Here is a 25776-nt window from a genome sequence, read left to right as displayed (position 1 = left end):
TTCAGTGCTGGTGGTGAATCTCCTCTTGTGGCAGTTGTCATTAGTTCGGCCAACCTTTACTCTTGCCCTATTCAGTGCAACCCAATCTCTCTTAAACTTTAAAGGAGTGATATTTTACTTTTTTATATGGAATTATGCATTTTTAAACATTTCCCTGTGGTCTACATAAACTGTAAATGCTCTGCTTGGGTCTGAATTCTTCATTAATTCAACTCCACAGGTCCATCTTCAACCCTATTTCTGAGTAATGACACCAGAAAGGTTGTTTTGAGCGCTGGCCCTTTAATGCCAATGAGCCACTTCAGGCCCCGCCCCCCTCTAGGTTGTTGACCGTGTTTCTCTGTCCCATTCAATCAATAATGTAATATTTTAGGTAACCGGCTCGAAGTTCTGACATATTTTCAGTATGGACGACAACCACTGCTGCTGATAAACAATTGTATCGTACTCGGAGAAATGTTCATCGGAAGTCTTGACCTTATATGTGCAAATATCGTGATGTAACTAGTTATAGACGTAACAAATTAAGCAGGAATTAAAACAGGTTGTAGAAATCCACTCGATTTTTGCCAAAATTAATATAAAGATAGCTTTGCAGCACCTGGAGGGTTCAAATTCAAACTTTATGAACTGTTAGGGTCCAAATACACAAATAAATGAACCAAAGACTAATAAATGTCGGTTTAGCAAAATATGACCCCTTTAAGCAGAAAGAAGCAAGAGTCACCTCAGACATCAATGACAGACAAATGGGTAGCGGTATTAAGGGTTTTTCTTATGCAAAAATATCCAAAAAAAGACGCCAAAAATAGCCTCTACTGCTTCTGTTTTGGCGTCGTCTTTGTCTGTTGAAGCAACATCTGATTCGTCGTGTGAGTTCAATGTTTTCTGTGTTAGAATTTATCTCCCAAGACCAGCAGAAAGTACAAGTTTCTGCCTTTTTGTGTGAAAAAATTGTCTTGAGTAAAAACAGCGTAACGCAACATTCTTTTCTCAGATACATTTTTAATTATGTTCTTTTCAATTAATGTCCTTTGGAATGGAAAACTTTGTGTTTTCTTTCAAAAACACTAACATACATGGTCAAAAAACTTATATCTCTGTCTTATGAGGTTAAGTCTTTTTACTTCGAGTATTTATTTTCCAGATTTTACCTAAAACGCCACCATTTTCTCATGCAATCCTTCTCTCAAAAACAAAGGGTCCACTGGTTATTAGCCTGGACAATCATCTGACTCAAATATTCAGCATCTATTTAAGCTATTGTTGTTTTTTAATCCAATATCCAATTAAATAAATTGAATAAAAAATGCACTACTTTGGCTTTGTTCCTGCCTTTCTTTGCGATCTTTAGTGAGACCCTGCACACAGTGTAATCCAATTGGTAACATCTCATGACATTGATGCAGATAACCTTTATAAAATGAGAAAAGTATGATTATAAATTCTATTTATAATCCCTCCAGTTCATTGTGAAAGTCTTTTATACTGTACTTTATTCAGTTTAAAGCCTCATCATTATGGTTTCTTTGTTTTTACCGCAAATGTTCCACTTCCAAACATCAGTTATCAGCTCCCTTGATTACTAATAAATGGCATCTGTGTCAACGGTGAAAAAAAAAAAAAAATCGTAGTGGTTGATCCCCAACAAAAATATGCTGATGGAAACCCGGCTGTTGTAATCTGTCAGTGCTACATTATGTCTTTGCGGCGTTGTCAGAGCGAACACACAGAACGATTGGCGGCGAAACAACCCTGTGTTTATATACACAGTGGAAATTTAGTCGGTGGTCTCCAACTTAAGAGCATAATGTATACAATATGTTAAGATTGTGATTTGTAGGTAGGAGATATGCTTGAAATTTTAAACCAAGTCACGAGAGTTAAACACCACAAACGCTAAGAGAAAGATCCAACTGTCCGGTCCTCTAGTCACAGGTAATACATTTCGTTCCAGAAAATACTCGCATTGAAAGTGGTAGATGTTATGGATGGGGTCCTTAAATCACAAGTCTCTTTCATGCATCAAGTGGAGTTTAATGTTGGGTGGCCACGTCTCACTGTCGGAGAGGTGAGGGGGGATGATAATGTGGTCGTCAGCGATGGCGTCCAACCAGACACTGTCCGGCTGGTTGTGAGGGCGAGGGCCGAGGCGTCGCGTCTGATCCGGACTAAATTTAAACCTGTGGAGAGACGAGTCTAGCCAGCGGCCGGCCTCATTCCTGGCCCTGATCGTCCACGCCAAGGAAAGAGAGAGAGAGGGAGGGAGGGGCGGGGGGGGGGGGGGCAGGGCCTTTCAAGTCTGGTCCGTCCTCCTCCTTCACTTACTTCATCTGTTTTCGTATCTGCTTTGAAATCATACTTTACAACCTATGTTCTCCAGACTCCAGAAACAGATGATAAACGATAGATAGATAGATAGATAGATAGATAGATAGATAGATAGATAGATAGATAGATAGATAGATAGATAGATAGATAGATAGATAGATAGATAGATAGATAGATAGATAGATAGATAGATAACAATTCGTAAAGCAGGGGTGTCAAACATGCGGCCCGTGGGCTGAAACTGGCCCACCAAAGGGTCCAATCCGGCCCATGGTATTAACTTTATGAAATGTAAAAATTACACTGAAAATATTAAGAATCAATAATGTTAAAATCATTTTAATACCATACTTTACAACTTATATTCTCCAGACTCCAGAAACGAATGAAAAACTGTGTATATATTAGAATTCTTAGTGCAGGGGTGTCAAATATGTGGTCCGTGGGCTGAAACCGGCCCACCAAAGGGTCCAGTCTGTCCTGTGGGACAAAGTTGTGGAATGCAACACTGAAAATACGAAGAATCAATGATGTTCGAATCATTTTAATTCCATACTTTACAGCTTATATTCACCAGACTCCAGAAATGTATGAAAAAGTAGATAGATAGACAGACAGACAGACAGACAGATAGACAGACAAAGGGTCCAATCTGGCCCATGGGGTGAACTTGTGGAATACAGCAATTACTCTGAATATAATAAGAATCAATGATGTTAAAATCAGTTTAATTCAAGGGTCACATTCAGACTAATTCAATGTCAACTGGACCAGACCTGTAACCTATAAATAATGACAACTCCAGATGTTTGTCTTTGTTTTAGTGTAAAAAAGTAAAATTACATGAAATTGTTTACATTTACAAACTAACCTTTCACAAAAACTGTTACTAACCTGAACAAATATGAACAACTTGAAATGTTTTATAAGAAGTAAGTGTAATTTGACCAATATTCTGCCTGTTATTAAATGTTTTTGAGTATTTGTAGATCCACTGTGATGTGCAAGTTGTAATGCACATGTGTAAATGATAAGATGAGGCATAATATTGTTGAAATTGCACTTAGTTTTCTTAATAAATTTCCAGTTCACATTTTTTTAAAGGGTACTTTATCAGTGTAAACATTGCCATCTTCTAATCTGCTGTTTTTCATTATTATTCTACTTTGCTGTATTATTTTACTAGCCAGTACATGGCCCCTGAACTGTAATGAGTTTGACAGCCCTGGTTTAAAGCTTTGTTGGGGTGAAAAACTGCACGTTGGTGGGATTAAGCTCTTTGAGGACTGCGTTTTTGGCTCAGGAACATTTTAAATTTTTAACTAATTACCCGCACTAGTTCCCATCACATACATCTGGCTCATTCCAGCTGCTGATGGATCTAACATGACACTGTGAACGCTGTCGGGGAGGATGTTTCCTAGAAAACGACGAATGCAAAGAGTTTCAGTTTCGGCTCCTGCATTGTTTTTTTTATAGGACTTATGGTAAATAAGTTATGACCCTTTGGATAAAAACATGTGAAGGCTTTTGGAGAGCAAATGAATGAACTGCAGCTTGTGTTTTATCTTGTCTGTATTTTTAATTTGGAGTCATTTGATATTCATCTGACCCCGGTCCATGCATACAGTCCCGTCGTACTGAGCATCTTTGAGGTTATGATAATAACACTGTGTTGTCTTAAAGCTGAAAGGCTGAGGCTTAGTCGTTCCTTATCTGTTCCCTTAATGCTTTGGCGTCTCACATCATGTAATAGATGAGAGAGTTTGGACGGTCTCGATGGAAGGTTGGAGAAACTTCAAAAACGCACGCAGATGTTCAGAAACAGCGCTGCTATTATGCTACATTTGTCTACTTTGTTTTATTGCCGCCCAGAGAATCAGTCAGCAGTTTATGTGACAATGGAAAAAGAGCTTTGTGCGGATGTGGGACTGATTCTCAAATGTAGCAGATCTGAATCCCACATGGCTCGAGAAGCATCGGCCGGGATCTGAACGGACCTGAACGGACCTCAAAAGCCAGACAGTTCCGAGACAGACCGAGATATGTTTCCACTCTAGCCCGGTCCACCACCTTCCTTTCTTCCTTCCTTCCCTCCCTGCTCTTTCCTTCCTTCCTTTCATCCCTCCGTCTTTCCGTCCTGTCTTCTCTCTGGCTTCATTCTTCTCCTCCCTGTAATCAGGCTCTTTGAAGTGGGCCGAGGAGGGGGATTAGAGTGGGACCTGCAGGGTCTTTGACCTGGGGTGAGTCGGGGACGAGTAATTAGACAGAGAATTAAGAGGAAACCCAGCCCCTCTGCCTCTGTCTGTCTCATACATTGCACGCCTGCTGCATTGAAACACCGCTGTTGCTTGGCTTGGCTTTTTACAGTTTTCTGTAAAATACTTTCTGAGGGGTAACGTTTTACTACTAGCCTTTTATTGCTATTAAACATCAGAGGAAAATTCAAAGGAAAAGAGGAAACTTGTTCCCTAAAGTCCAACAATCAGAATCCCCTTTATTCGCCAAGTATGTAAACATATGAAGAGTGTCCCTAAAGTCTGGATAGATAGATAGATAGATAGATAGATAGATAGATAGATAGATAGATAGATAGATAGATAGATAGATAGATAGATAGATAGATAGATAGATAGATAGATAGATAGATAGATAGATAGATAGATAGATAGATAGATAGACTTTTAGGAAATCTCATTAACTATGTAATTTGTTTTTTGTTTTTTTTGTGGAAAGCTCTTGTTGGAGCCATTTTTAGCTTACCAACCGACAGGCTGTAAGCTATTGTTGTCATGCGGCGTCCGGCGGCATCATCGTCGTTTGTCATCGTCTGTCGTCGTCTGTCGTCCGTTACAAAAATTTCAATTGTCTTCTTCTCTGAAACTACAATTCTGATTGACTTCAAACTTGGTATACAGCTTCTTTATGATGATGTCAACAAAAGTTAGTGAAACTATTTGGATCCGGATCTGATTCTGGATTTGGTGCGACTTTGAAAAATGTCCCCATTATAAGAGATAGGAAGTGGATCGATGCAATAACTCAGTAAATATAAATGATATCCAGTGTAAATTTCTACAGTCCAGCCCTGATGGGGAGATGACCAAAACATAATGGCCACATGCTGATCAGGATCTTCTTCTGGATCCAGGAACTTACAGAAAATTTAACATGGGCTCTTATGGGGAAAAAATTTCAATCGTCTTCTCCAAAACTACAGTTCTGATTGACTTCAAACTTGGTATACAGCTTCTTTATGATGATGTCAACACAGGGTATTGAAATTATTTCGATTCAGATCTGATTCTGGATTTGGTGCAACTTTGAAAAATTTTCCCATTATAAGAAATAGGAAGTGGATTGATCCAATTAATCAGTATCAATGATATCAAGTTGGAATTTGAATTTTTTACAGATTTGATTGGAATATGACCAAAACACGGGCTATTTCTGTAATATAATAAATACACATAACTAGGTGATAATAAATGGCATCTGGATACATTTCCCAAAGTTTTTAATTTGGCCGGTAAGCTACAGGGCCATTGGTCCTATTTTTCTTTGATATAACTGGTGAGACTTATCTCGCCATGTTGAGAGATCAATTAATGCCCCAACTTGAGAGGCTAGGTGAAGGACTTCCTAATTGGTTCCAACAGGATGGAAGCCCTGCCCATTTTGCCATGATGGTAAGAAATTTGCTGCATGACAATGTCCCTAACTGGAAGACGTGGTCATGTGGAGTGGTCTCCTTGTTCCCCAGACCTTAGCCTTCTTGACTTCTTTTTGGCAAAAATGCATATTTTCAATTGGAATATTACCAAGTAACATCTTCAATATGATTTCCATCAGTTGTGATAAAAAGGTTGATGCACTTCGCAAGATTCACGTGAACTCAATCCAATGCCTCCACTTTGCCATCGATTTTAGCACAGTCACTCTTTATGCGTTCAGTCAAATGCAATTTTCATTGAGCTCACTTTCTCCTTCAGCATAAACCAGAAAACAAAGTCAAGGGGGCTGAGGTCTGGTGAACAAGGAGACCACTCCACATGACTACGTCTTCCAATCCAGTTAGGGAAATTGTCATTCAGCCAGTCTTTTACCACTATGGTGAAATGGGTGGAGCTTCCATCCTGTTGGAACCGCTCGGGAAGTCCTTCACCTGGCCTGTTGGGGTGTTAACTGGTTTCTCAACATGGCAAGATAAGTCTCACCAGTTACACGTTCATTATAGAAAATGGCCCCAACACATGAGCTTTCCACAGAAAAAGTACAGTAAATGAGATTTCCTGTGTCCAGACTTTAGACACACCCTGTATAAGGAATTCTTTGTGGTAGATGTTTTCTTTAGTAAATTAGAAACACAAGATATAGTAAAAAATGTAAGAAAAGTAAAAGAAAAGAAACTATATACACAAGGGAACAGTATCAACTTCTGTACAACGCATGACCGCAATTTATAGATAATTCATTTAACTTTTGGAGGTGCTATCCAGTTTTATAAGAGTCTGAGGAATCTTTGTAGTCATATCTTTAGACTGGGAGAGATTACAGCCCAACTAAATAACATATCTGAAAGCAGCAGATGGTTTTGCACACAAGTGCCATATCTTCTTGTAAAGCTGTCAAGACAAACTTGTTCGCAAACAGTTTCCTAATTAGATAGCACACGCATAGGAACATTTAGATGTATTCCGAGTTGTTTTTCCAGCCACTTGATAATTGGAAATCTAATGTTAGCCGTTTTGTCTCAACTAACACCTAAGGGAAATATTGCAGTTTTTTTTTTGCAGCTATAGTGGTCCCATTATATCCTCCAGGCAGTCGCTAACTGTGTGTCTACGGGTCAGCGCAGGGCAGTTTGTCTTCGATGGCTGCCTCCTGCCGATGCTGGAAATGAAGTTGATGAGACTGAACCTGGACAGTGGTCATAAAGAAATGAAATAAAGACCTGAAAGAGACTAATGCTTCAGAAGGAATGAGACCATTTGATGATGAACCTGTGTGGGTTTATTTTGACTCTTGACGACTTTGACACTCAGCCATTTGACCCGTCATTAAAATAAACAGATTTAATGGTGGAGTTTGTAAGATTCGTCCATGCCTGTGTGAAGTTTTTGCTGTTTTCTTTTTTCTTGTTAGAAGCTGAATATGTCTAAATGTCAGCTAACACCATTTCTAACTTAATGACTCTCGGTTCTGTAGATCTACGACGAACAGAAAATCCCAATGTAGAGAATAGACGGTCCGTTTATCTTATTAGTGCTTTAATGCCTTTTTTCTCCAACGACTGACTCTCAGTACAACACTGACTCCAAATGTCAAGCACAAAAAAGGAGATAATGAACATCTAAACTGGACTTTTTTAATGTATTTTACTAAAACTTTCCAAAACTTCAAGGATAATTCCCAAGCACAGTTAAAGTAAAAAAACAGCAACACTTATAGTATTATCAACAGTCACATTAGGACTACTTTATAGTGTAATAGCAGTTTGAGTAGTTTTTGGTGTACTAGCAATTGGACTACTTTATGCTGTAGTAGCAGTTGGAGTACTTTGGAGTACTTTATGGTGTTGGAGTATTTTATGGTTTAGTAGTTGAAGTACTTTATGGTGTAGGAGCAATAGGAGTACTTTATACTGTAGAAGCAGTTGAAGTACTTTATACTGTAGTAGCAGTTGGAGTACTTTATGCTGTAGTAGCAATTTGGGTACTTTATGATGTAGTAGCAGTTGGAGTACTTCATGATGTAGTAGCAGTTGGAGTACTTCATGATGAAGTAGCAGTTGGAGTACTTTATGAAGTAGTAACAGTTGGAGTACTTTATACGGTAGTAGCAGTTGGAGTACTTTATGATGTAGTAACAGTTGGAGTACTTCATGCTGTAGTAGCAATTGGGGTACTTTAGGATGTAGTAGCAGTTGGAGTGCTTTATACTGTAGTATCAGTTGGAGTACTTTTTGATATAGTATCAGTTGGAGTACTTTTTGGTGTAGTAGCAGTTGGAGTACTTTTTGGTGGAGTATCAGTTGAAGTACTTTTTGGTGTAGCAGTAGTTGGAGTACTTTTTGGTGTAGTATCAGTTGGAGTACTTTATGGTGTAGTATCAGTTGGAGTACTTTTTGGTGCAGTATCAGTTGGAGTACTTTATACTGTAGTATCCATTGGAGTACTTTTTGGTGTAGTATCAGTTGGAGTACTTTTTGGTGTAGTATCAGTTGGAGTACTTTTTGGTGCAGTATCAGTTGGAGTACTTTTTGGTGTAGTATCATTTGGAGTACTTTTCTGGTGTAACTCCGGTCCAGTCCGTCTCTTTAAAAGTATTGGTGCAGACCTCCATCTACTGCAGGTCATACACTGATTTCTACACCTGGATCTGATGTTTCAGCTGAGATGCCATCATCAACGACCTCCACAAACTGGACTTCAGAAAATATCCACTTTTCCAGATTTGATCCTTTGCGTTGTACATAAGCCGCTGCTATATTTGTGTGTGTTTGGTCTCTTTGGTCTTGGTGCAGATCAAGTGCAGAGTGAGAAACGTGGCCCATGAGCCCAGCCAGCTGAGACCAGGCACTGTGTTAATAAACACAGAGCGTCTAGAGCAGCGCCCACACGACCAAATATGGACATCCAGTCACCCTCCTGTCTCTCCGAGGACGAGAGGAATGAACCCAAACCGACTGGAAGACAAGTGACATGAACACCCTGTACTGAAGACACACACTTAACATTCTCTCTCTTCTCTTTTTTTTTTCTCTTCTCTGCAGGTAAGACACATTCCCAGAGCTATAAAGCCCTTTGTGATCTGCCATGTAAGTAAAGTGTCACAGTTTTAGGCTTCTCTATATCCTTCCCCTGATTCGCGCCTTCCTGACATCCCTCCTCTAAGTGTGTGTGTTTATTCAATTTGCGCCTGCGATATCCCCAGGGTACCTGTTGTTGTGACAGGCTCTTGACTGGAGCGCCGTTAGAAGATAGTGTATAAATTGTAATCTGGGAGCTCTCGTTCCTTAGCCTGTGTCATGCTAATAATGCCGCGTGTCAGTCAAAGCTGGCTGCTGATTACAGCCACGAGCCGATGCTATCTGTCCTACTTGTCTATTGTGTGGACGAGCGTCACAAAAGGAACCATTTACTGGTGGCAGTTTGGGGCCAGGAGGACAGTATCGGTGTGTGGTAATAGAGACCGAACCTGTATTGATTTACCTCTGTGCATAAATCTGAAGAGAGTCTTAACCCTTTCTAGGGCGCTCACTGAAATACTCTGAAATTCCAAATTTCAACCTTAGTGTGTTGTTGGAGGACCTAACAAGACTTTACTTTGGGGAAATTTTTCTAATTTTTTTTTATTGTGTCACAACCCGGCTCGCAGGTTATTTGAAAAAGGGAGACAGACAAGGTGGTAAAAGGGAAACGGTGATTTATTAACTCAAAACAAACTAGAAAAGCACTCGGAGAGCGCAGATCAGCCCCACCCCACCCCACCCACCCCCAATTCACCACCAAAATTTAATCATTTGTTCCTTGTGCCAGTATTAACAATTCCTGAAAATTTCATCAAAATCCATCCATAATTTTTTGAGTTCTCTTGCTAACAGACAAACAAACAAATAAAAAATCGGTCCCCCCACCAATCACCACCAAAATTGAATTATTTGTTCCTTGTGCCAGTAGTAACATTTCCTGAAAATTTCATCAAAATCCTTCCAAAACTTTTTGAGTTATCTTGCTAACAAATAAACAAACAAACTGAAAAAGCACTCAGAGATTACACACCTCCGCCAAGGCAGATCACCCCCCCCCCATCACCAGCAAAATTTAATCATTTGTTCCTTGTGCCACTATTAACAATTCCTGAAAATTTCATCAAAATCCGTCCATAACTTTTTGAGTTACCTTGCTAACAAACAAACAAATAAAAAATCAGTCCCCCCCCCCAATCACCACCAAAATTGAATCATTTGTTCCTTGTGCCAGTATCAACATTTCCTGAAAATTTCATCAAAATCCTTCCAAAATTTTTTGAGTTATCTTGCACACAGACAGACAAACCAACGCTGGCAAAAACATAACCTCCTTGGCGGAGGTAACAAAAAGACAAACCGCGATGAAAACATAACCTGGTAACAACTAAATATGTGACAACAAAGAAAGCCAGTCAGGAGGAGCAGGGCCAGATGGACCAGACCAGGACAGGTCAGACCGGAGCAGAGAGACCAGAGAGACCAAGTCAGAGAGCAGACCCCAGAGAGTGAATGTCCATGTTCAGCTGTTTAACCCTTTATAGTCCACTCATAGAAATACTCTGAAATTCTAAATTTCACTCTTAGTGTGTTATTGGAGGACATATCAAGACTTTATTACTTTTGTAAATTTTTTATTATGTAGAAAATCAAGGTTAATGAAGTTACAAAATGTGGTTCCTCACCCGTAAGTGGGGGAAAAAAAGCCAAGAATCATATATATATAAAAAATAAAAGAAAAACACAGGAACATGTATTTAAGAACATTAGAACATCACTTTTAGAACATTAGACCAACATAAGTGCAGATCCAGGCCCCTGTCCACATCCACATTATCCCTTTGAACATCATTCCTTACATTAGTACCATTACTTCATGGTACCTAACAAAGCAGGTCCACTCACTGTTCATGCAGAGGTAGACCTTACAGACTATGGAGACCACATTGGACCTGAGATTGTTGACTCACTGTCCTCACTGGAGCTGTTGCTGTCATTGTCTTGTAATGCATGCAGAAATGACCAAAAACAGTCACTTGATAAAGAGTTAAACAGGCAACTGTGACTGATAAGTACGTCCACCTGAAAAATAAACCTGACAGTTCCCCTAGTGCCCAAAAGGTGCGGGGCAGTCTCAATTGTTATGTAGAAAATCAAGGTTAATGAAGTTACCATATTTGGTTCCTTTCCTATAAGTGGCAAAAAAATAAATAAATCAAAGTGCAACCAAAAACCCCAAATTTGAGCAACTTATAACAAGCAACAACACTTGTAGACGTACTATTAACTTAATATTCCAGTGTTGAGAATCAGTCTCGTTCTTAAAATATGTAAAAATAATATTCTCTCTGCGGGGATATTATGTAAACCATTGTCTTTGCATGTTAATGCCTAACTAAAGCTCTGTATCAGATGGAATATTTCATAAAGACAAGGTTAGACATGTTTTCTAAAAATAAGATTACCTTGCAAATGAAAAATGTGTGAGACAAGATTATTTTTCATTTCAGACAAAGAAGATGAGTCATTCCCCAGAAACTTGGCTATTTTTTACTTCTTTAAAATTCTTTTATTGCTTTATAAGACTCTGAAGCTCAAGAGAAAAAGAAAATCTGGCAGTTAATGAAAAAAATCCACCTTGATCTGTACATTTTCCTTAAAAAAAAAAAGGATTTGTCAGCAGTGTTAAACCGTTTTTTATGTCGAATTTGAGAGTATAAGAGTCTGAAGACTTGAAGCACACCTACACACATTCACAAAGTTCCCCCAGTAAACCCACAACTCCTGCTTACATAACCCACCTGCCTTAGCCCGACCTCAGCCACATCCTGGGAGCAATGGGGGGGTAGTTGGGGGGTGACAAGCGGCTGGTGAAGATAACACTGTTTACTCTTAGACTGAGGGGAAAATGTTGACATTCTGCGCATAGGCAACAAGGGAACATCAGCTGATTGCGTATTTTTTTGGTACCACAATTCAGGGACATATGAAGAGATATTTGTTTCAGTGTCCAATGTTTGTTTTTGTTAATTTAGTTTATTATCATTATTATTATTATTATTATTATTATTATTATTATTATTATTATTATTATTATTACTTGCTCACAACTGTTACTTATTACTTACTTATATGTCATTGTTACAACCACTATTACTGTGATTGCTGTATTCAATTTATTACTATTTCATTTATATTATTATTATTAGTAGTAGTAGTAGTAGTAGTAGTGTCTATTGCATAATAATAATAATAATAATAATAATAATAATAATAATAATACTCTGCAGTGCAAATGTTGAAAAGCAACATTGAATTTTAACTCCAACACCAAAGCTACCATTCAGAGCCTTTTGGATTATTATTATTTTGTTATTATTTACTATGACTACTTTTATTACTTATTTCTACTTGTACTTCTAATGTGCAGCTCCCTTTTGTTTTACTACTGTTTTTATAGTTATTAGTAGTAACATTTTATTTTCCTTTTTATCTTCTAGTTCTTCTTATATGTGTACATACAGTGTTGTGCTGCTGCTGGAGCCTTAATTTCCCAGAGGCTCTGCCCAAGGAATCAATAAAGTTCAATCTAATCTAATCTAAAAAGAAAGTAAAAAAAAAAAAAAAAACCTCAATGTGACACCTCTAGCTTGGGCTTTGGAGTTAAACTCACTGCTGCTTTTCAACGTTTGCACTGCGGAGCATGAACACTGGCGAGACTTAACATCTCCGAACAGTAGTCTGGCCAGTTAAGACGCAAGAATGACGTAGTGGTGTATAAGCCACGAAGGTAAATCCCGGTTAAGCCGTCTCTGCACAACCTCAACAGCAGTGGCGGAAATTACGGTTTCGCCACAACGCGTCTTTTCTTTCAGGCTAAGCTTCCAAGTAATAGAGTAAGAGCAAACCACTTGTACTGTAGGGAGCATTTTTGACATTTTGACCCCCTGATCTCACCACATTGAGAATGCAGGGACATTTCTTCGTGACCAAATTCTATCCTTGTAAAGCCTGTGTTCGCTGACATCATGACTGTTTCGGCCATTAAGTTTACCTTTCATGAGAAGAAACAGCTGCGTCACCCAGAGACCGCTATGAGGGTATATTTCGGTTCCTCGGTTAAATACAACATTTGAAATTGGTTCTCTTGGAGGGCCAGCCAACCCGACCGATGGGATCGGGGAACAGAGCATGTTGTGCAGTCTCACATTCAACCTCATTTCCCTTCCAAACCTTCATCCACTTTGGCCAGACCACACATCCTTTAACGTTGATAGTTCTGCTGGCTTGCTCATATTCTCCCTTTACACTGAGCCACACAGTCATGACCTCAGATAGGGATCGCATTCAGCCTCGCTTGGCTGCTAAATACCCTCAATTGCGTTTAGGGTTTATAACCAAGCAGACCATGAGTACCCCTCAGTATTTATAAACAGTAATGATCACATTTGCTCAATGAAATGGTCTGAAATTAGTATTTCTCTGGAAGGTCAACAGAAAGATCCCTGTCAAAAAAAGACCAAATTTGCACTGCATGTTCTACACTCGGTCGTTTGGTGTGGGCCAGACAGCCAGTAAAAAAGCTCACGGGTTGAGCGTTAGGTTACAAAGGGCTCCAGCAGCCGTGATAAAACATCATGTGGGCAGCTGGGAGATTGCACAGCCCTTCAGACCCGTCAGCGACTGATAAAACCAGGCCTGTTTCGGGGTGTTTAGCGTGCAGAATATGGGTGGTTAACAAGGTCACAGTGAGATTTAACAGAGTCCCCGTGGTGCAAGTCCAGACCCTGAAAATGAAGGCTAACCTGTAAACTGGCATCTCTATGAACCGCAAAGAGATGAATTGTTTTCAGATAAGAGGGAAGACAAAAAGATGCAAGGAGGAAATCTTAAGGGGGAACTGATAAACTTCTTCATTCACTGTGTTTACATGCACCAAATATTCTACTTTTTTTTCCTCTTTTCTGAAAAACCCAATATTCCTGCCATACTGTTTACATGGCAAATGAAAATGAATAGTCCTCGTAAACTCCTGTTCACACACAGTCATGATACTGCTTTTAACGATGCACTAATATATCATTTATCACGTCAAAAGATGGAAACGCAACCAGACTTTTCCACTAGTATCAAATTTGTTCAACAGTCCAAACTTTTCCATTCCATCAACTCGTCTTGTAAAGGTTGGCATTGCAAAAACCTGCTGAGATCCAAGTCTTTTCATAAAGCGTAAAAGTAGATTTATTTCTCCTCCAGACCAGAAATATGGGTTTTTCTTTTGCTTCTCAACTCCAGCCTGGCAAACTCCTGGCTATAGTCAGTTTGTCTACAACACACAGACGACTGCAAACATCTGGAAAAAGGTCTCATTTGCAATAGTTGTTTATTCACTTGTGTCAAATTTGCAATATGGTCAGGTTTAGAACAATAGTCAGATATTAGTTTGCATGTAAACATAGTGATTCTTCTGTTTGAGATCAGATTTTTCCAGTCAGTCTGCAAATGTACATTGCATAAGCCGGCTACACTATGTTGTGGGTTAAAGGTCTGCTGTATATAACTTGCAGCAGAGGTTGGGATGCCATTCATTTCAGCATTATCAAATTAGAAGCAGGAGGCAGGGTCAGTGATGGAAGAGGAGTGATGTGGCATGTGATTCAGAGAGGTGATAATGAGCCTTGTCTCATCCCTTCACCCTATCGGAGACATCTGCCTTTCTGACTCAGCTTCATTTGTACCAATGGCGACCCAGCAGGCAGCCCTTCCCTTTTCCTCATGAAGACATGTGTTTTTCATCAACCTCTCTGCGTATCCTGCTCAGTTTCACATCTTCTTCTCATTCATTTCTTCATCTCATTGTCTTCTGTTCTGGTGTTTTGAATGCATTTTTTCCTGTCCTCTGCCGAATCTGTATGATCAGCTCAGTATAAAGTAAAGATCCCACTGGGGCATCAGCTTATGACTTTAACAAAGGGTCAAAAAGAAAAAAAAAAAAAAAAAAGAAGAAAATCAGGGATTACAGCTGTGAATCATGATGAGCTCGCAGCTCCAGCTCATCAGGACGAATGATGGCAAAGACTTGGCATCTGTATATCTAAGGGTGGTATCAGTGTGAAATGACAGCAAGTCGTAATTGGCTGGCAGCGTCCTGACAGCCCCGGTTCAAATGCCACTTACCGTACACAACTGCCAAAGCCAGCTTCAAGACTCAGTGAAGCATCACTAGTGAAAGCCTTTTGGAAATGAACGCTGGGTCACTGACATTTATCTGGAAGAAGATTTGAAAATGAGCCAGGCTGTTGTAACCAAGAAATCCAGGGTTTAACAAGAGTGCCAACACAGAGAGCTGTGTAAGTTGCTTTTTAATTTAACCCTATTGGACGGCTGCACAGCTGGAGCCAGCCCCGTTCTCTGGATACAAATCCTCTCCTAGTACATTGTGTAAATCTCCCCAGAGCGACTCACACTCCAGGGTGCATTCCTCATAGCCAGGGCAGGGTTTGGCCATAGAGCACTTTACACTATTTAAAACCCTCAGTCTAGCAGCTGAACTATGGTTTGGATAGACGAGTGTTGCTCAGAGAGAAAAATGTGTTTGTAATTCTGTTGTTTGTATTTAAAGACCAGGAGACCATCCTGTTGGTCATTTTCAGATTAGGCCATAGATTGTGGCATTAAAAGCAATGGGGGAAGCCACTGTGAGGTTCTCAATTGTCTTGCGAACTAAAAGACTTTGGCTGTTTGTGTATTTGTTTTTTGGGCCAAGAATCGACCATTTTTGGACAAGAAGTTGGAGTTGGGCCTGCACGAAGGATGAAAACACAGCTGCTAATTTCCTGAAGAAATGTTCTGTTAAAGCTTTGTAATTTCAGATACTTGAAATTAACACATATTGTTGTGTGAGTTTCCCATAATGTATAAACATAGTAAATCACAGGCCCTCTGGACTAATTAGCAAGCTAGCTGACACATTATGCAAAGCTGATTTAATGCTAACAGTCGCTAATGAAGCTAACATATTCCAACAGGCCAATTTGATGAATGAAACATTTGCAGAAGAAAATCCTTGTTGGTGTTCTTTTATTCAGTTGTGGAAAGTGACAGACTTTTGAGTGACATAGCTAACATATAAATGTTGCAACAGGCAGAACTCATAATAATAAATTCGCACGGATGAAAGTGTGAGAACATAATAATTAGCCAATAGTAATTAAAAGGGAGAGTGGGTTGTCTTAACCACAAATAGACTAGAGCTGTGAAAAAAAGATCTTTCATTCAATATACATAAGCTCAGAAAGTTCAATTTAGCAGGTTAGCTAGAAGCAAATACTTCTATTAGCCTTAAAATCTAATTAAGTATGCAGTAATTTATTACAGCCAACAGCCAATACAGTTATTTAATGGTCTAAATGAAGTGATAGAATGGCTGTCTCCCTCCATTAGTGGAATTACACTTCAATACCTCTACAATGATGTTAAATTCAAGCTTTTTCAGACAAAAAAGTCAAAATGGATGTAGAAGATGCTACGTAATCTGATATTTCTCTAATAAAGTAAAGCTCCAAAGACACTAGTTTCTCATAATACAGATAAATATCATTTTATTTTTTTGGGATCGTACTCGTCCAGTTCATCCCAAAGTCTGTGTTCAAAAGACGTCAAAGCCAACAGAACGTAATAGTATTTGTCAAGACTTCTGTTTTGAAGGATAACTGGTGCAACATCTGTGATTACTGGTGGTAATGACAGCTTTGTTAGAAAAGCTGTTGCTGAAAAATACACAGCTATAAACAGTACCCAAGGAATCTGATATAATAAAGACCTTAAGGATTATAATTGGCATGTACAAATGTGTAGTTAGAGCAGGGTTAAAAGGTGATCGTAGATACTATAAGGTTCTCACAGGGATTCAAATGCAGTGTTGTGTGTGTGTTTATGTTTTCGCATGCACATGTGGTTCGGTGTGTATATGTATGCCGTACAATCCACACACTGCTTGTTAGTGCAATGTCAGACATGTCCATCAGTGACATCCCTCGCCGCTCTGTAGGCGAGCCCGAAGCCACAGCTCTTGATGCATGTTCCACCTCTTTTTCAGTGTGTTTACCTCTTCAACCCCCTTTCTCTCGTCTCTGTGCTCAAGGCTTCTTCGTTTCAATTAGTTTTTCGAGCTTTTTTTTTCCCCCCGCTCATCTTTAGACTCCCTGCTTTCACTGTGAGTAAAACATGATTGTGAAGCATCCCTGGGCTTCATTTAATTTCGTTTAAATCCTTATTTAATGTGTATGTGAGTATGCACTGAGGGAATTCTCCTGACCTCCTCTTCCTGCCAGCTTTTCTGTGCTACAAAGAGGGAAAAAAATGCACAACAGCCCCCGGTTTTTATCAGCTGAGCACTTTTTTTTTTTTTTTTTTGTTTTGGCCACTAAACCTCACCAACCTAAAGTGACCTTCTCTAACTGGCAAACTCGATCAACAGAAACCAAAGTTAAGAACAAGACTTTCCTTGTCACCTTTTGGCTGTTGTCAAGGCCTTTGCTGCCATATAAGAGGTCTAATTCAGTTAGTGAGTGCAAGGCCAGGAAGACTACATAGGCCTGACAGACATAAGGGAAAGTGAGAGGAGAGATAACTCTAGACCGGATGGGTCTTATCCAGATCTTCCTTATCAGTGCTGACCTCTGGGAGACTGTGTGTGGATCTTGACCCTCCAGGGGCTGCTTTTTTTTTTTGGAGGGAATGCCTTTTATTCCCCTGTCTGATCGGACTTCAAAGACTGCACAGGGAGTGGTGGACATCCTTTCTTTCATTACCAAGAGCTTTGTGCTAATCTGCAAGGGTACACCTGATGGCTTTCCCGTCAATGACAAACCAAACGCCACCTTTTTTCTTTTTGCCAGGGGGTAAACGCTGTGTAATCTGGGCATAAGGGAGCCTTAATCCCCAGCATTCAGGTCGTGTACTCCTGCTTCCCTACCTGAAGCTGGGATAGATTCTGGAAGGTTGTTAATTTGTTAATCGGGGCAAGATTATAGCGAAAGCCTAGAAGGGCATTTGGGTTGTCACATGGGGCATTTACTTCCTCCTACCTATGCATGAGGGCATCTCTGACACATGAGAAAACTTGGCACAAAAACTGAATTTCATCGCCAAGTCCTGGAGGTGACGTTTCAATCATAAATGGCAATAAACAAGATCAGAACTAACACTGCTGGGTCCAAGAGGTTTGCAGCAGATTCTAGTCGAAATATCCTGAACACTTGTTTAACTGGATTATTGCTACATTAGCAATGAATAAACATATTTTGTCAAACATTTCTTCAAGACCTTGAGGATCTTAAGGATTGTTGTAAGCCACGAAAGTTCAGTCCAAATCCGTAAAATGTCAAATGGATTCATACTGAACTTCAGCAACCTCACAGAAAAGGATGAAAGAAAAGAAAGCATGAATTATGTACATTTCCATCAAGTCGTTCGAAGCAAAGTGTCGACAGAAAGTGCCACAATAGACTACATTAAACAGAGAAGAAGAAGTGGGGCGTTTTGTTCCTGTTTTCCTTCTGAAATGACTATAATGTGGTGGGTTTTTTCCACTGGTGAGAACACATCTAATCCATGTCTTTTTTTTTTTTTTTTTTTGCACTTTTTGACTCTTTATGTCCAGATGGATGCTGGGGCCATAGTTGTATTCCCATTTACTTTTTTGTCAGTTTTATTTCCAACAATTTTCTTCATTGTTCAGACTACGAAATGTCATAAAAGTTTGACATATGCCGATAGATATTCACCAGAACTGAAGGCAGGGTGTTCAGATGGCATGTGCAAATTAGAGCAGTAATGGGTTGTTTAATGAACTTAAAACTGATTGATGATCATTTTGATTTACTGCTGTTAAAGTCATCAATCAGATGCCAAGTATATGCTCCTTCCTTTTTTCGAAAACGTCTTAATTTGAACCAAAATACAATACGAACACTTGAACCCTGGAAATACTGATCGGTCCGTTCTGACATGTTTTTGACGCGAACAATCAAGAATTGACAGTTTAATTGGTTAGAAAAGTAAATTATGTGTTGCTCTAATGCAGATAAAAATAGAGCTGAGAAATCTTACTTTGGCTCACAATGGACGGCGTCACAGATACTGACAAAATCTTTGACAGCAGGTCGGTGGTGGGAATCTCACAGAAGTTGTAAGTTGTTAAAGAGCAACCTGTAATCGACAGCTGCAGACGCTCCTTCAAAGAATAATAAAGTTGTTGTTTGAATAACACTTGTTTTCCTCGTCAGATCAAGGTTTGCGCGCTGCAGAAAGCAGGTGCTAATTGGCTTCCATTGTAAGGTTTGTCAGGGGACCTTTTGTTATAGGAAAAGAAAGATGAGCAGAAAAACATCAACAACAGCAACAAAAGTGCAAAAGTCAGCATACTTTCTGGGCCTTGCTGACAGTAATGCTCTTTAAAAAGTTATGTTTCTGTTCCCTGTAGGGGATATTTTCTTTTCCTGTGTTAAGCTCTGGGAATACTTGGAGATGCATCAACCATTAGCCTACATGGAACTTTAGTTAAGGCACATCAGGTCACAGACGTTCATTGAATTCAGGAGACTTGGATAAGATTTTCAGACATCTTTTTTTCTTTTTTTTTTTTTTTGAAGTACATTGTAACAGGAAAATGATTTTTCCACTAACTTCATTTCAACACTCTGGTTCTCAGTAGCTTTAATGTAGATTTGCCAAGGGCCACTGGAACACTCATTGTAAGAGGGAGTGTTTGACTTGCGAGTGCAGTGCTGGTGTGAACTGCACTCCCTGCCCCAGGCCTGTTCTCCGCCGCAGAACTCTTTTTCCCTGGGAATCTGTGATAGATAAAGATCGATGTGAGAGACGGAGCCATGCCCCCGTCTCCGACCCCTTCCTCCTGCCCTTCTGCCCCCGTTTCCCTCCTCCTCCTCCTCCAATTCTCCTCCCTCTCTCAAAAATCTCTATTCATCTTTTCACAACCAGCCGTAATTACAGCAGCCTCACCACCACAATGAGCTGTTTACACTGGGACGCTGGCCACTGGCCGCCGTGGCCGGCCCTCTGGTCCCCTGTGGAGAACCAGCGGGATCGGCCGCACAGTTACCGAAACGCAACCGACCTTGTGCCCGCCGGGCTCGACTCGACCTAGGTTCCCACCCAGCCATTTCTACTCCGCCCGAAAGCCCACAGAGCTCCATCAGTCATCATGCAACTCCTCTTTCCAGTGGCAGCACTCTGCAGTTTGGATTTCAAGCCCAGCTGTGGGAAAACCATTTAATTCGTTGAAGGTTTTAGTGTAAAGAGGCAGGTCTCAGAGCCAACAGATCGACCACATGCTGTTTTCTTCTGTGTTCTCTGTGCCGCAGGGTTGAGGCAGAATGAAAGACCATACTCCCTTGTGCTGCTGCCGTGTACAGAGGAGGGATGTTTGTTTACACACAGGCAGCCATGGAGTGCTGTTTAGAGCTACGTAGCTTGCACGGGATCCTACTATTCAGGCTGATGATGTGTTTGTTGGGGCAACAGGCCCCCACCATTCTTCAGCCGTTGTACCCAGGTGCTTCCTGTCTGTCTGCTGGAAAAACTACGAGTGCGACTGTGATGGACTAAGGCAGCCATGAGCCTTACACCATTCCTGCTCCCGCAAAGCCCTATGGGACCAGCAAAAGGGCTTTAAACAATTTTTTCTCGATATATTGTCCTAGTTTCCCACCTCCCACGCAGTTATTCTGGATGCTTGTAATTAAACATACATTTGTCATCATCTTTTGCAGAGGGACTTAAAGCTTTGTGCTCTTTGTTTTATTTTCTGGATTTCTTTCTGCTCAGGTGTGGCCTGTTGCACAAGCAAAACAATCAGATTTCATACTTATTAGCTCTAATGTAGCCTGACAGTGTTTGCTTTTTATTCCATTGTTCTCCAAAGAAGCCCTAGAGTTGTACTTCAGAAATAATCCCAAGACAAAGAAATATTTTGGCAGATATTTTCACAAATGAGAAGGGATTTACAAGTTGCAGTGCCAGCTGTGGCAGTTCTATAAAGGATTTACAAGTTCCCTGAAATATGCATTTTATATGTTACTGGAGCTGTTGTCTGTTAAAGAGCACAGTTCGACCGGCTGGAGCTGCATGCATCTCACAGACTGGGTTTTGTATCTGGACTGAGGCTCAGTTCTGTGAAGCTCATTCTTGACTCCTGTCCAGCTGGCCTTGGGTTTTGTATCTGCAGCAGTGGAGGGTTTGGACTGACCCCTGGTGGCCAACTTTTGCACCTACAACTTCAGTGCCGTTTGAGTCTTTTCAGAGCAAGTTGTCAAAAATGATCAGTCCCAGTGAAAGGAACATGTCACCGGAGGTTGTTGTGAATGCAGAGTTTGATGTTTCGCCACCGCACTTACATTCACTCCCTTGGTTTTACTAGCTGACTCACTTTTCCCTTGTCATGCTTATGTTTTATGTCTTGACACAAAAGCATTTAACCAGCAAGGTCTGATTTATGACTTCTCCGAAAGGTGTAATTTGAGGTTTCTGGTGGAAAGCTGGAAAAAACTAGGTGTCTCTTCACTGTCAAATCATGCGGGGACAGAAGGAGCTGTGATCATTTGCACCCTTCTCCTCCTCTGACAAGGTTCAGGCTTTTCAACCAGTGGTGAAGTGAAGAGGTGACAGAATACATTAACAACACCTCTTCGTATCCTCTTCCTGCTCCATAGCTCCATGAGTCATCTGATGAGTCTACGTGAAAGGACTAAGTGAATGGTGGTAATAACGGACAGACCTGACAGAGGGAAGGGAGTACATTAGTCGCTCATAAAAAGCGCTGATGGCACCCACTGGCGGGCTGCCTCCCTATTGTCAGGTATTTCATTGGTCTCCCCCCAGGGTGTCTCTATGGCGATGGGTGCAGTTAAGGTGGTGTTTATTTCCAGGTACAGCAGTCGGCCCTGTCCGACGCCAGCCGTCTGCTTCTGCTGATAAGGCCGAGACTGGCTGGGAAGACGCAGAGACTCAAGGTTAATACCCACAGTCTGGGAGACGTTTGCTTTTGCTTAAGGGTAAAGTTGTGCAAGAAAAACTTTGTTCCCATTTGTCCGATGGAACAGCAAGTAAATTACTGTATTTTACTACAGCCTTACAGGACAGTTTATGGCAAGGACAGTAGCACTCAGTAACTTGCATAATAAAAATGTCTTTTGTCTGTTTTAAAAGCTTATATTCTTGTAGTTGTAGTGGCCGATCACAAACAGCTCTGGAAAAAATTAAGAGACGGCTCCAAATTTCCAGACCTGGACCCCATTGAAAACCCTAGAAGACGAAGATGGATGGTCACCAGGCATCAAGCAAAGCAGGTTTAGTGTTTCACAGTACTTAGTTTACAGAATCATGGTTTACTAATAATACAAAACTGAGCAAACTTTAACTTTTGTTTCTCATTTATGGTGCACTGTTCACCATAGTTCGTACTTCTTTGTCTTTTCTCATGTTCTTAGTTGTTGTTTTTTTTCAGGGATCAATTTTTTTTTTTTTTTCACTGCTAGCTTTTGTGAACTCTTAAAATCCCAGCCAGGGGTAATATAAAGCACTCAGCAGTGATGTGTAAGACTAGTAGAGAGCATGACACATGGAAGTTGTGACTGAAAATCAGGGTTATTCAAAGAACCGTACACATTAGTAATGTGTTTTCATAGATGAATGTAGCTTTTTTTTTTTTTTTTTGCTTTACTCAGGGATTGAAAAACTTGGATTTCTTTGTTAGTAGTTGCCATTTTCACTCAGTAAATGTTCAATGACAATATTTTTCTTTGTGTTTTGAGACACCTTTGAATATTCAAACCAAAACCATCTTTCCAAAGCTCTGTATGTCAAATGTGTAGTTATTTACAGTAAAAATGCAGTATAATCCTTCTATTCGTCATTGTCTCCAGGCAGCAGACAGGGCAGGACTTTGGGGTCAGAGGGGTCGATGGTCAGCTGATCTCCGGAGTCATCCTGCACCTCTGTGTGAGCGCTGACCGGGGCGGTGATTGGTCCAAGGTCGACTTCGTTCCCCGTTTGTCCCCGTCCTTCAGTCTGTTTAGGACTTTGATCTCTGCCGCCCTGCAGAGGTTCAGCTGATTCTGCACAGCTCCAGTTTGCTTCCTGACCAACAGGCCCTGGTAGTCTGATAGGGCTGCTGAAAATTATAGTTGCACTGGAGCAGCCAACTGTGACCTACTTTAAAGTTGGCTTGCATACTGTAACTTTTATTGACATATATGTGACATTGTGCAGAGAACACTGACATTTAAGACTTGAGTTTTCCACCTGAATGGAATCGAGAGTTTGTTACTTTGGTTCTGTGCCGGGTTTTGATCTGCACATATAGACTTGGAAAGACGGTGCTGGAGCCAGCTGTGGAAACAGAAGATAGCGAGTGAGCCAACAAGGAAGTGAAAGGGATTTGGTGTGCAGGATCTGCACAGCTCTGCAGAGATGGAAGTTTTCATTTCCTCAGGATAGCTCTGGCTGTTTGAACAGGTGGGCCATCCCCCCTGGGGCCGTTAACACTCCGGCCCCTCTCATGTCATGCAGTTTGTGCTCGTCTCTCCCGGGCATTGCATTCTTTACTGCAGAGCTTTGCCGATAGAAGCCTACGGTCAAGAGAGGAAACAGCCCTAGAGCAGATCTGTCCTTCAAGCTTTGTGTTTGCAGAAAAGCCCAAACAGACTCTGCAATAATGCTTTTCCACTCACCCTCCTCCTGTTATTACTGCTCTGAGCAGCTGGGCTAAGAGACATGGAAATGCTTGTTAAAGGGGGGAAAGTGAGCATCTGAACACGCTGATTACAGAGGATGAGTACGGGGGGAGAGCAGTGTGTTTTCGTACATGTTTTGTGCGTTTTCCCCAAGGGCATTGGATGCACCCAGACTGAGTCATGCTAGACTGGAGCCATGGCTCCGGCTCCCTAAGCTCCTTTTTCAGTCTTTTTCCTCTTGCTTCTCCTCCCACCGCCAACTGAACCAGCTGGTCTCCTGCAAACATCCAAACACACACACATATACACACACTGGAGAGGTTCTTGATGGGAGGACAGGAGGAGGGAGGGAGGAGTGATGAAATGCCTGAAGCAGTAGGTGCAGGCAGTGTAAGACCCACATTGAGATTGATGTGCTGCTGTAGAATCTAGCAGGTAAACACCAGTGTGGCCCTTCCTCCCCCACACAACGGCACTCTGGGATTAGGCCACTTGTTGAAGCTGTCTCCACAAATTCTCAGTTTGTTAAAAGCCACATACTCCCCCTGCTCTTCTCACTTCATGTCTGTCTACTTGTTTGTGTTTTCCTCTCTTCCCTTCCCTCCCTTATCCTTATTTCATCTTTTTTCCCCCATTCTGAGAGCATCTGCAAAACTCATTATAGTCACTGTGTTTTACATTTTGGCAACATGAAAGAAAAACAGAAAGCTTTGAACATTGTGAGGCTCTGTAGCAGCACATCATCATGTTGTGTTCTCTCAGACTTTTAAACATGGCCAGTAGGTGGCGATGTGACTCTTCAGACGCTCTGCTTTCATACAGAGCTTCATTTCCTTGGCCTTATTTGATCCCACATCTCCTCAGTGAAAACACTGTCTTGTTACTGCTATGTGTGATTTTTAACAAAGGAGAAAACTGTCTGAGCACTTTCCATCCTTAATTCTCACTTTTTCAGCTGCCAGTCTATTTGGAATAAGATAGATGAATATGTATTTTACTAGAACGCATGAAATACCCCAAGCTTTGAATGTGTCAGTTGTCTCTGAGATAATTGATGCTTTGCAATTCATCTATGAGAAACCCAAGCAGGGGTCAGTCTGGTTTGAGTGTTTTCTTGGACACTTCTTCAAACTTTATACATACAGTTGTGGAAAAAAAAGTTTTCAGACACCCTTAAAATTTTATATTATCTCAAATATTACTGTGGAATGTTTGTGAAACAGTCTTTTTTTGTGTTTGTAAAGGTGTAGCTGCATTAGACAAACGCATACAAATGCATTCTTTTTCTTGACTGTTTTTAACATATCACGTACTGAATGTGTTTCATTATCTTGTTGAAACATCCAGTTTTGACCTCAGTGGAACAGAGCATGTGCAGAAGGAAGCATGAGGGTTTGGAGAATGGAACAATACTTGGCAGAGTTCAATAACTAAAGGGTGATTCTTAATGTACTGTAATTTCCGGTCTATAAGCCACTACTTTTTTCCACACACTGTGAACCTACGGCTCAAAAATGATGTGGCTAATTTGTGTTTTCCGGGCTAATGATTGATCCGGTCATTGAAGAAGAAAATAGAGCTGCTGCACGTAAGTTTGGTATCAATGAATCAATGGTGAGACGTTGGAGATGGGGTGGGTGTGGCTTATAGTCGGGAAAGTACGGTAATATATCGCCAAATGCATGGGGTGTCCAAAAACTTGCTCTTTTTCCTCCACTGTATACAGTAGTTTCACTGTATTCTCCTCAGGCATAGACGGGTTTGGAACAAAGTGAAACGTCTTAGTGTTGAAAGAAGTCAATTTACTCACATCGTCAGCCATTTGAGGGCTGCAGAAATCAACAGCATTGGCAGTTTTTGCTCAGATTTTTGCTCTTTAAGGTGCTTAGCTCGATAGTAAGTCATAACCTGAGCTAAAAGAAACCTTCTAAGATGTGG

General features: G+C 40.7%; 1 protein-coding gene across 2 annotated transcripts in view; it reads left to right on the top strand.

Moving 5' to 3' along the window:
- Positions 1–25776, top strand: part of pdzrn3b (PDZ domain containing RING finger 3b) — a 238056-nt gene that overhangs the window by 142860 nt on the left and 69420 nt on the right. The window contains exon 4 of one of the 2 annotated variants that reach the window (XM_030134537.1): positions 9107–9151. The exons of the other annotated variant lie outside the window; for it this stretch is intronic. Coding sequence (XP_029990397.1) covers positions 9107–9151 — 45 coding nt within the window. The remainder of the gene's footprint in view (positions 1–9106; positions 9152–25776) is intronic. 2 annotated transcript variants of the gene reach the window in all.

Source organism: Sphaeramia orbicularis, chromosome 5 (genome assembly GCF_902148855.1).
Source record: "Sphaeramia orbicularis chromosome 5, fSphaOr1.1, whole genome shotgun sequence".
In the NCBI taxonomy this organism is placed as follows: Eukaryota; Metazoa; Chordata; class Actinopteri; order Kurtiformes; family Apogonidae; genus Sphaeramia; species Sphaeramia orbicularis.
Note: the sequence above shows the minus strand (reverse complement) of the source record. Positions and strands in the feature narration are given on the sequence as shown.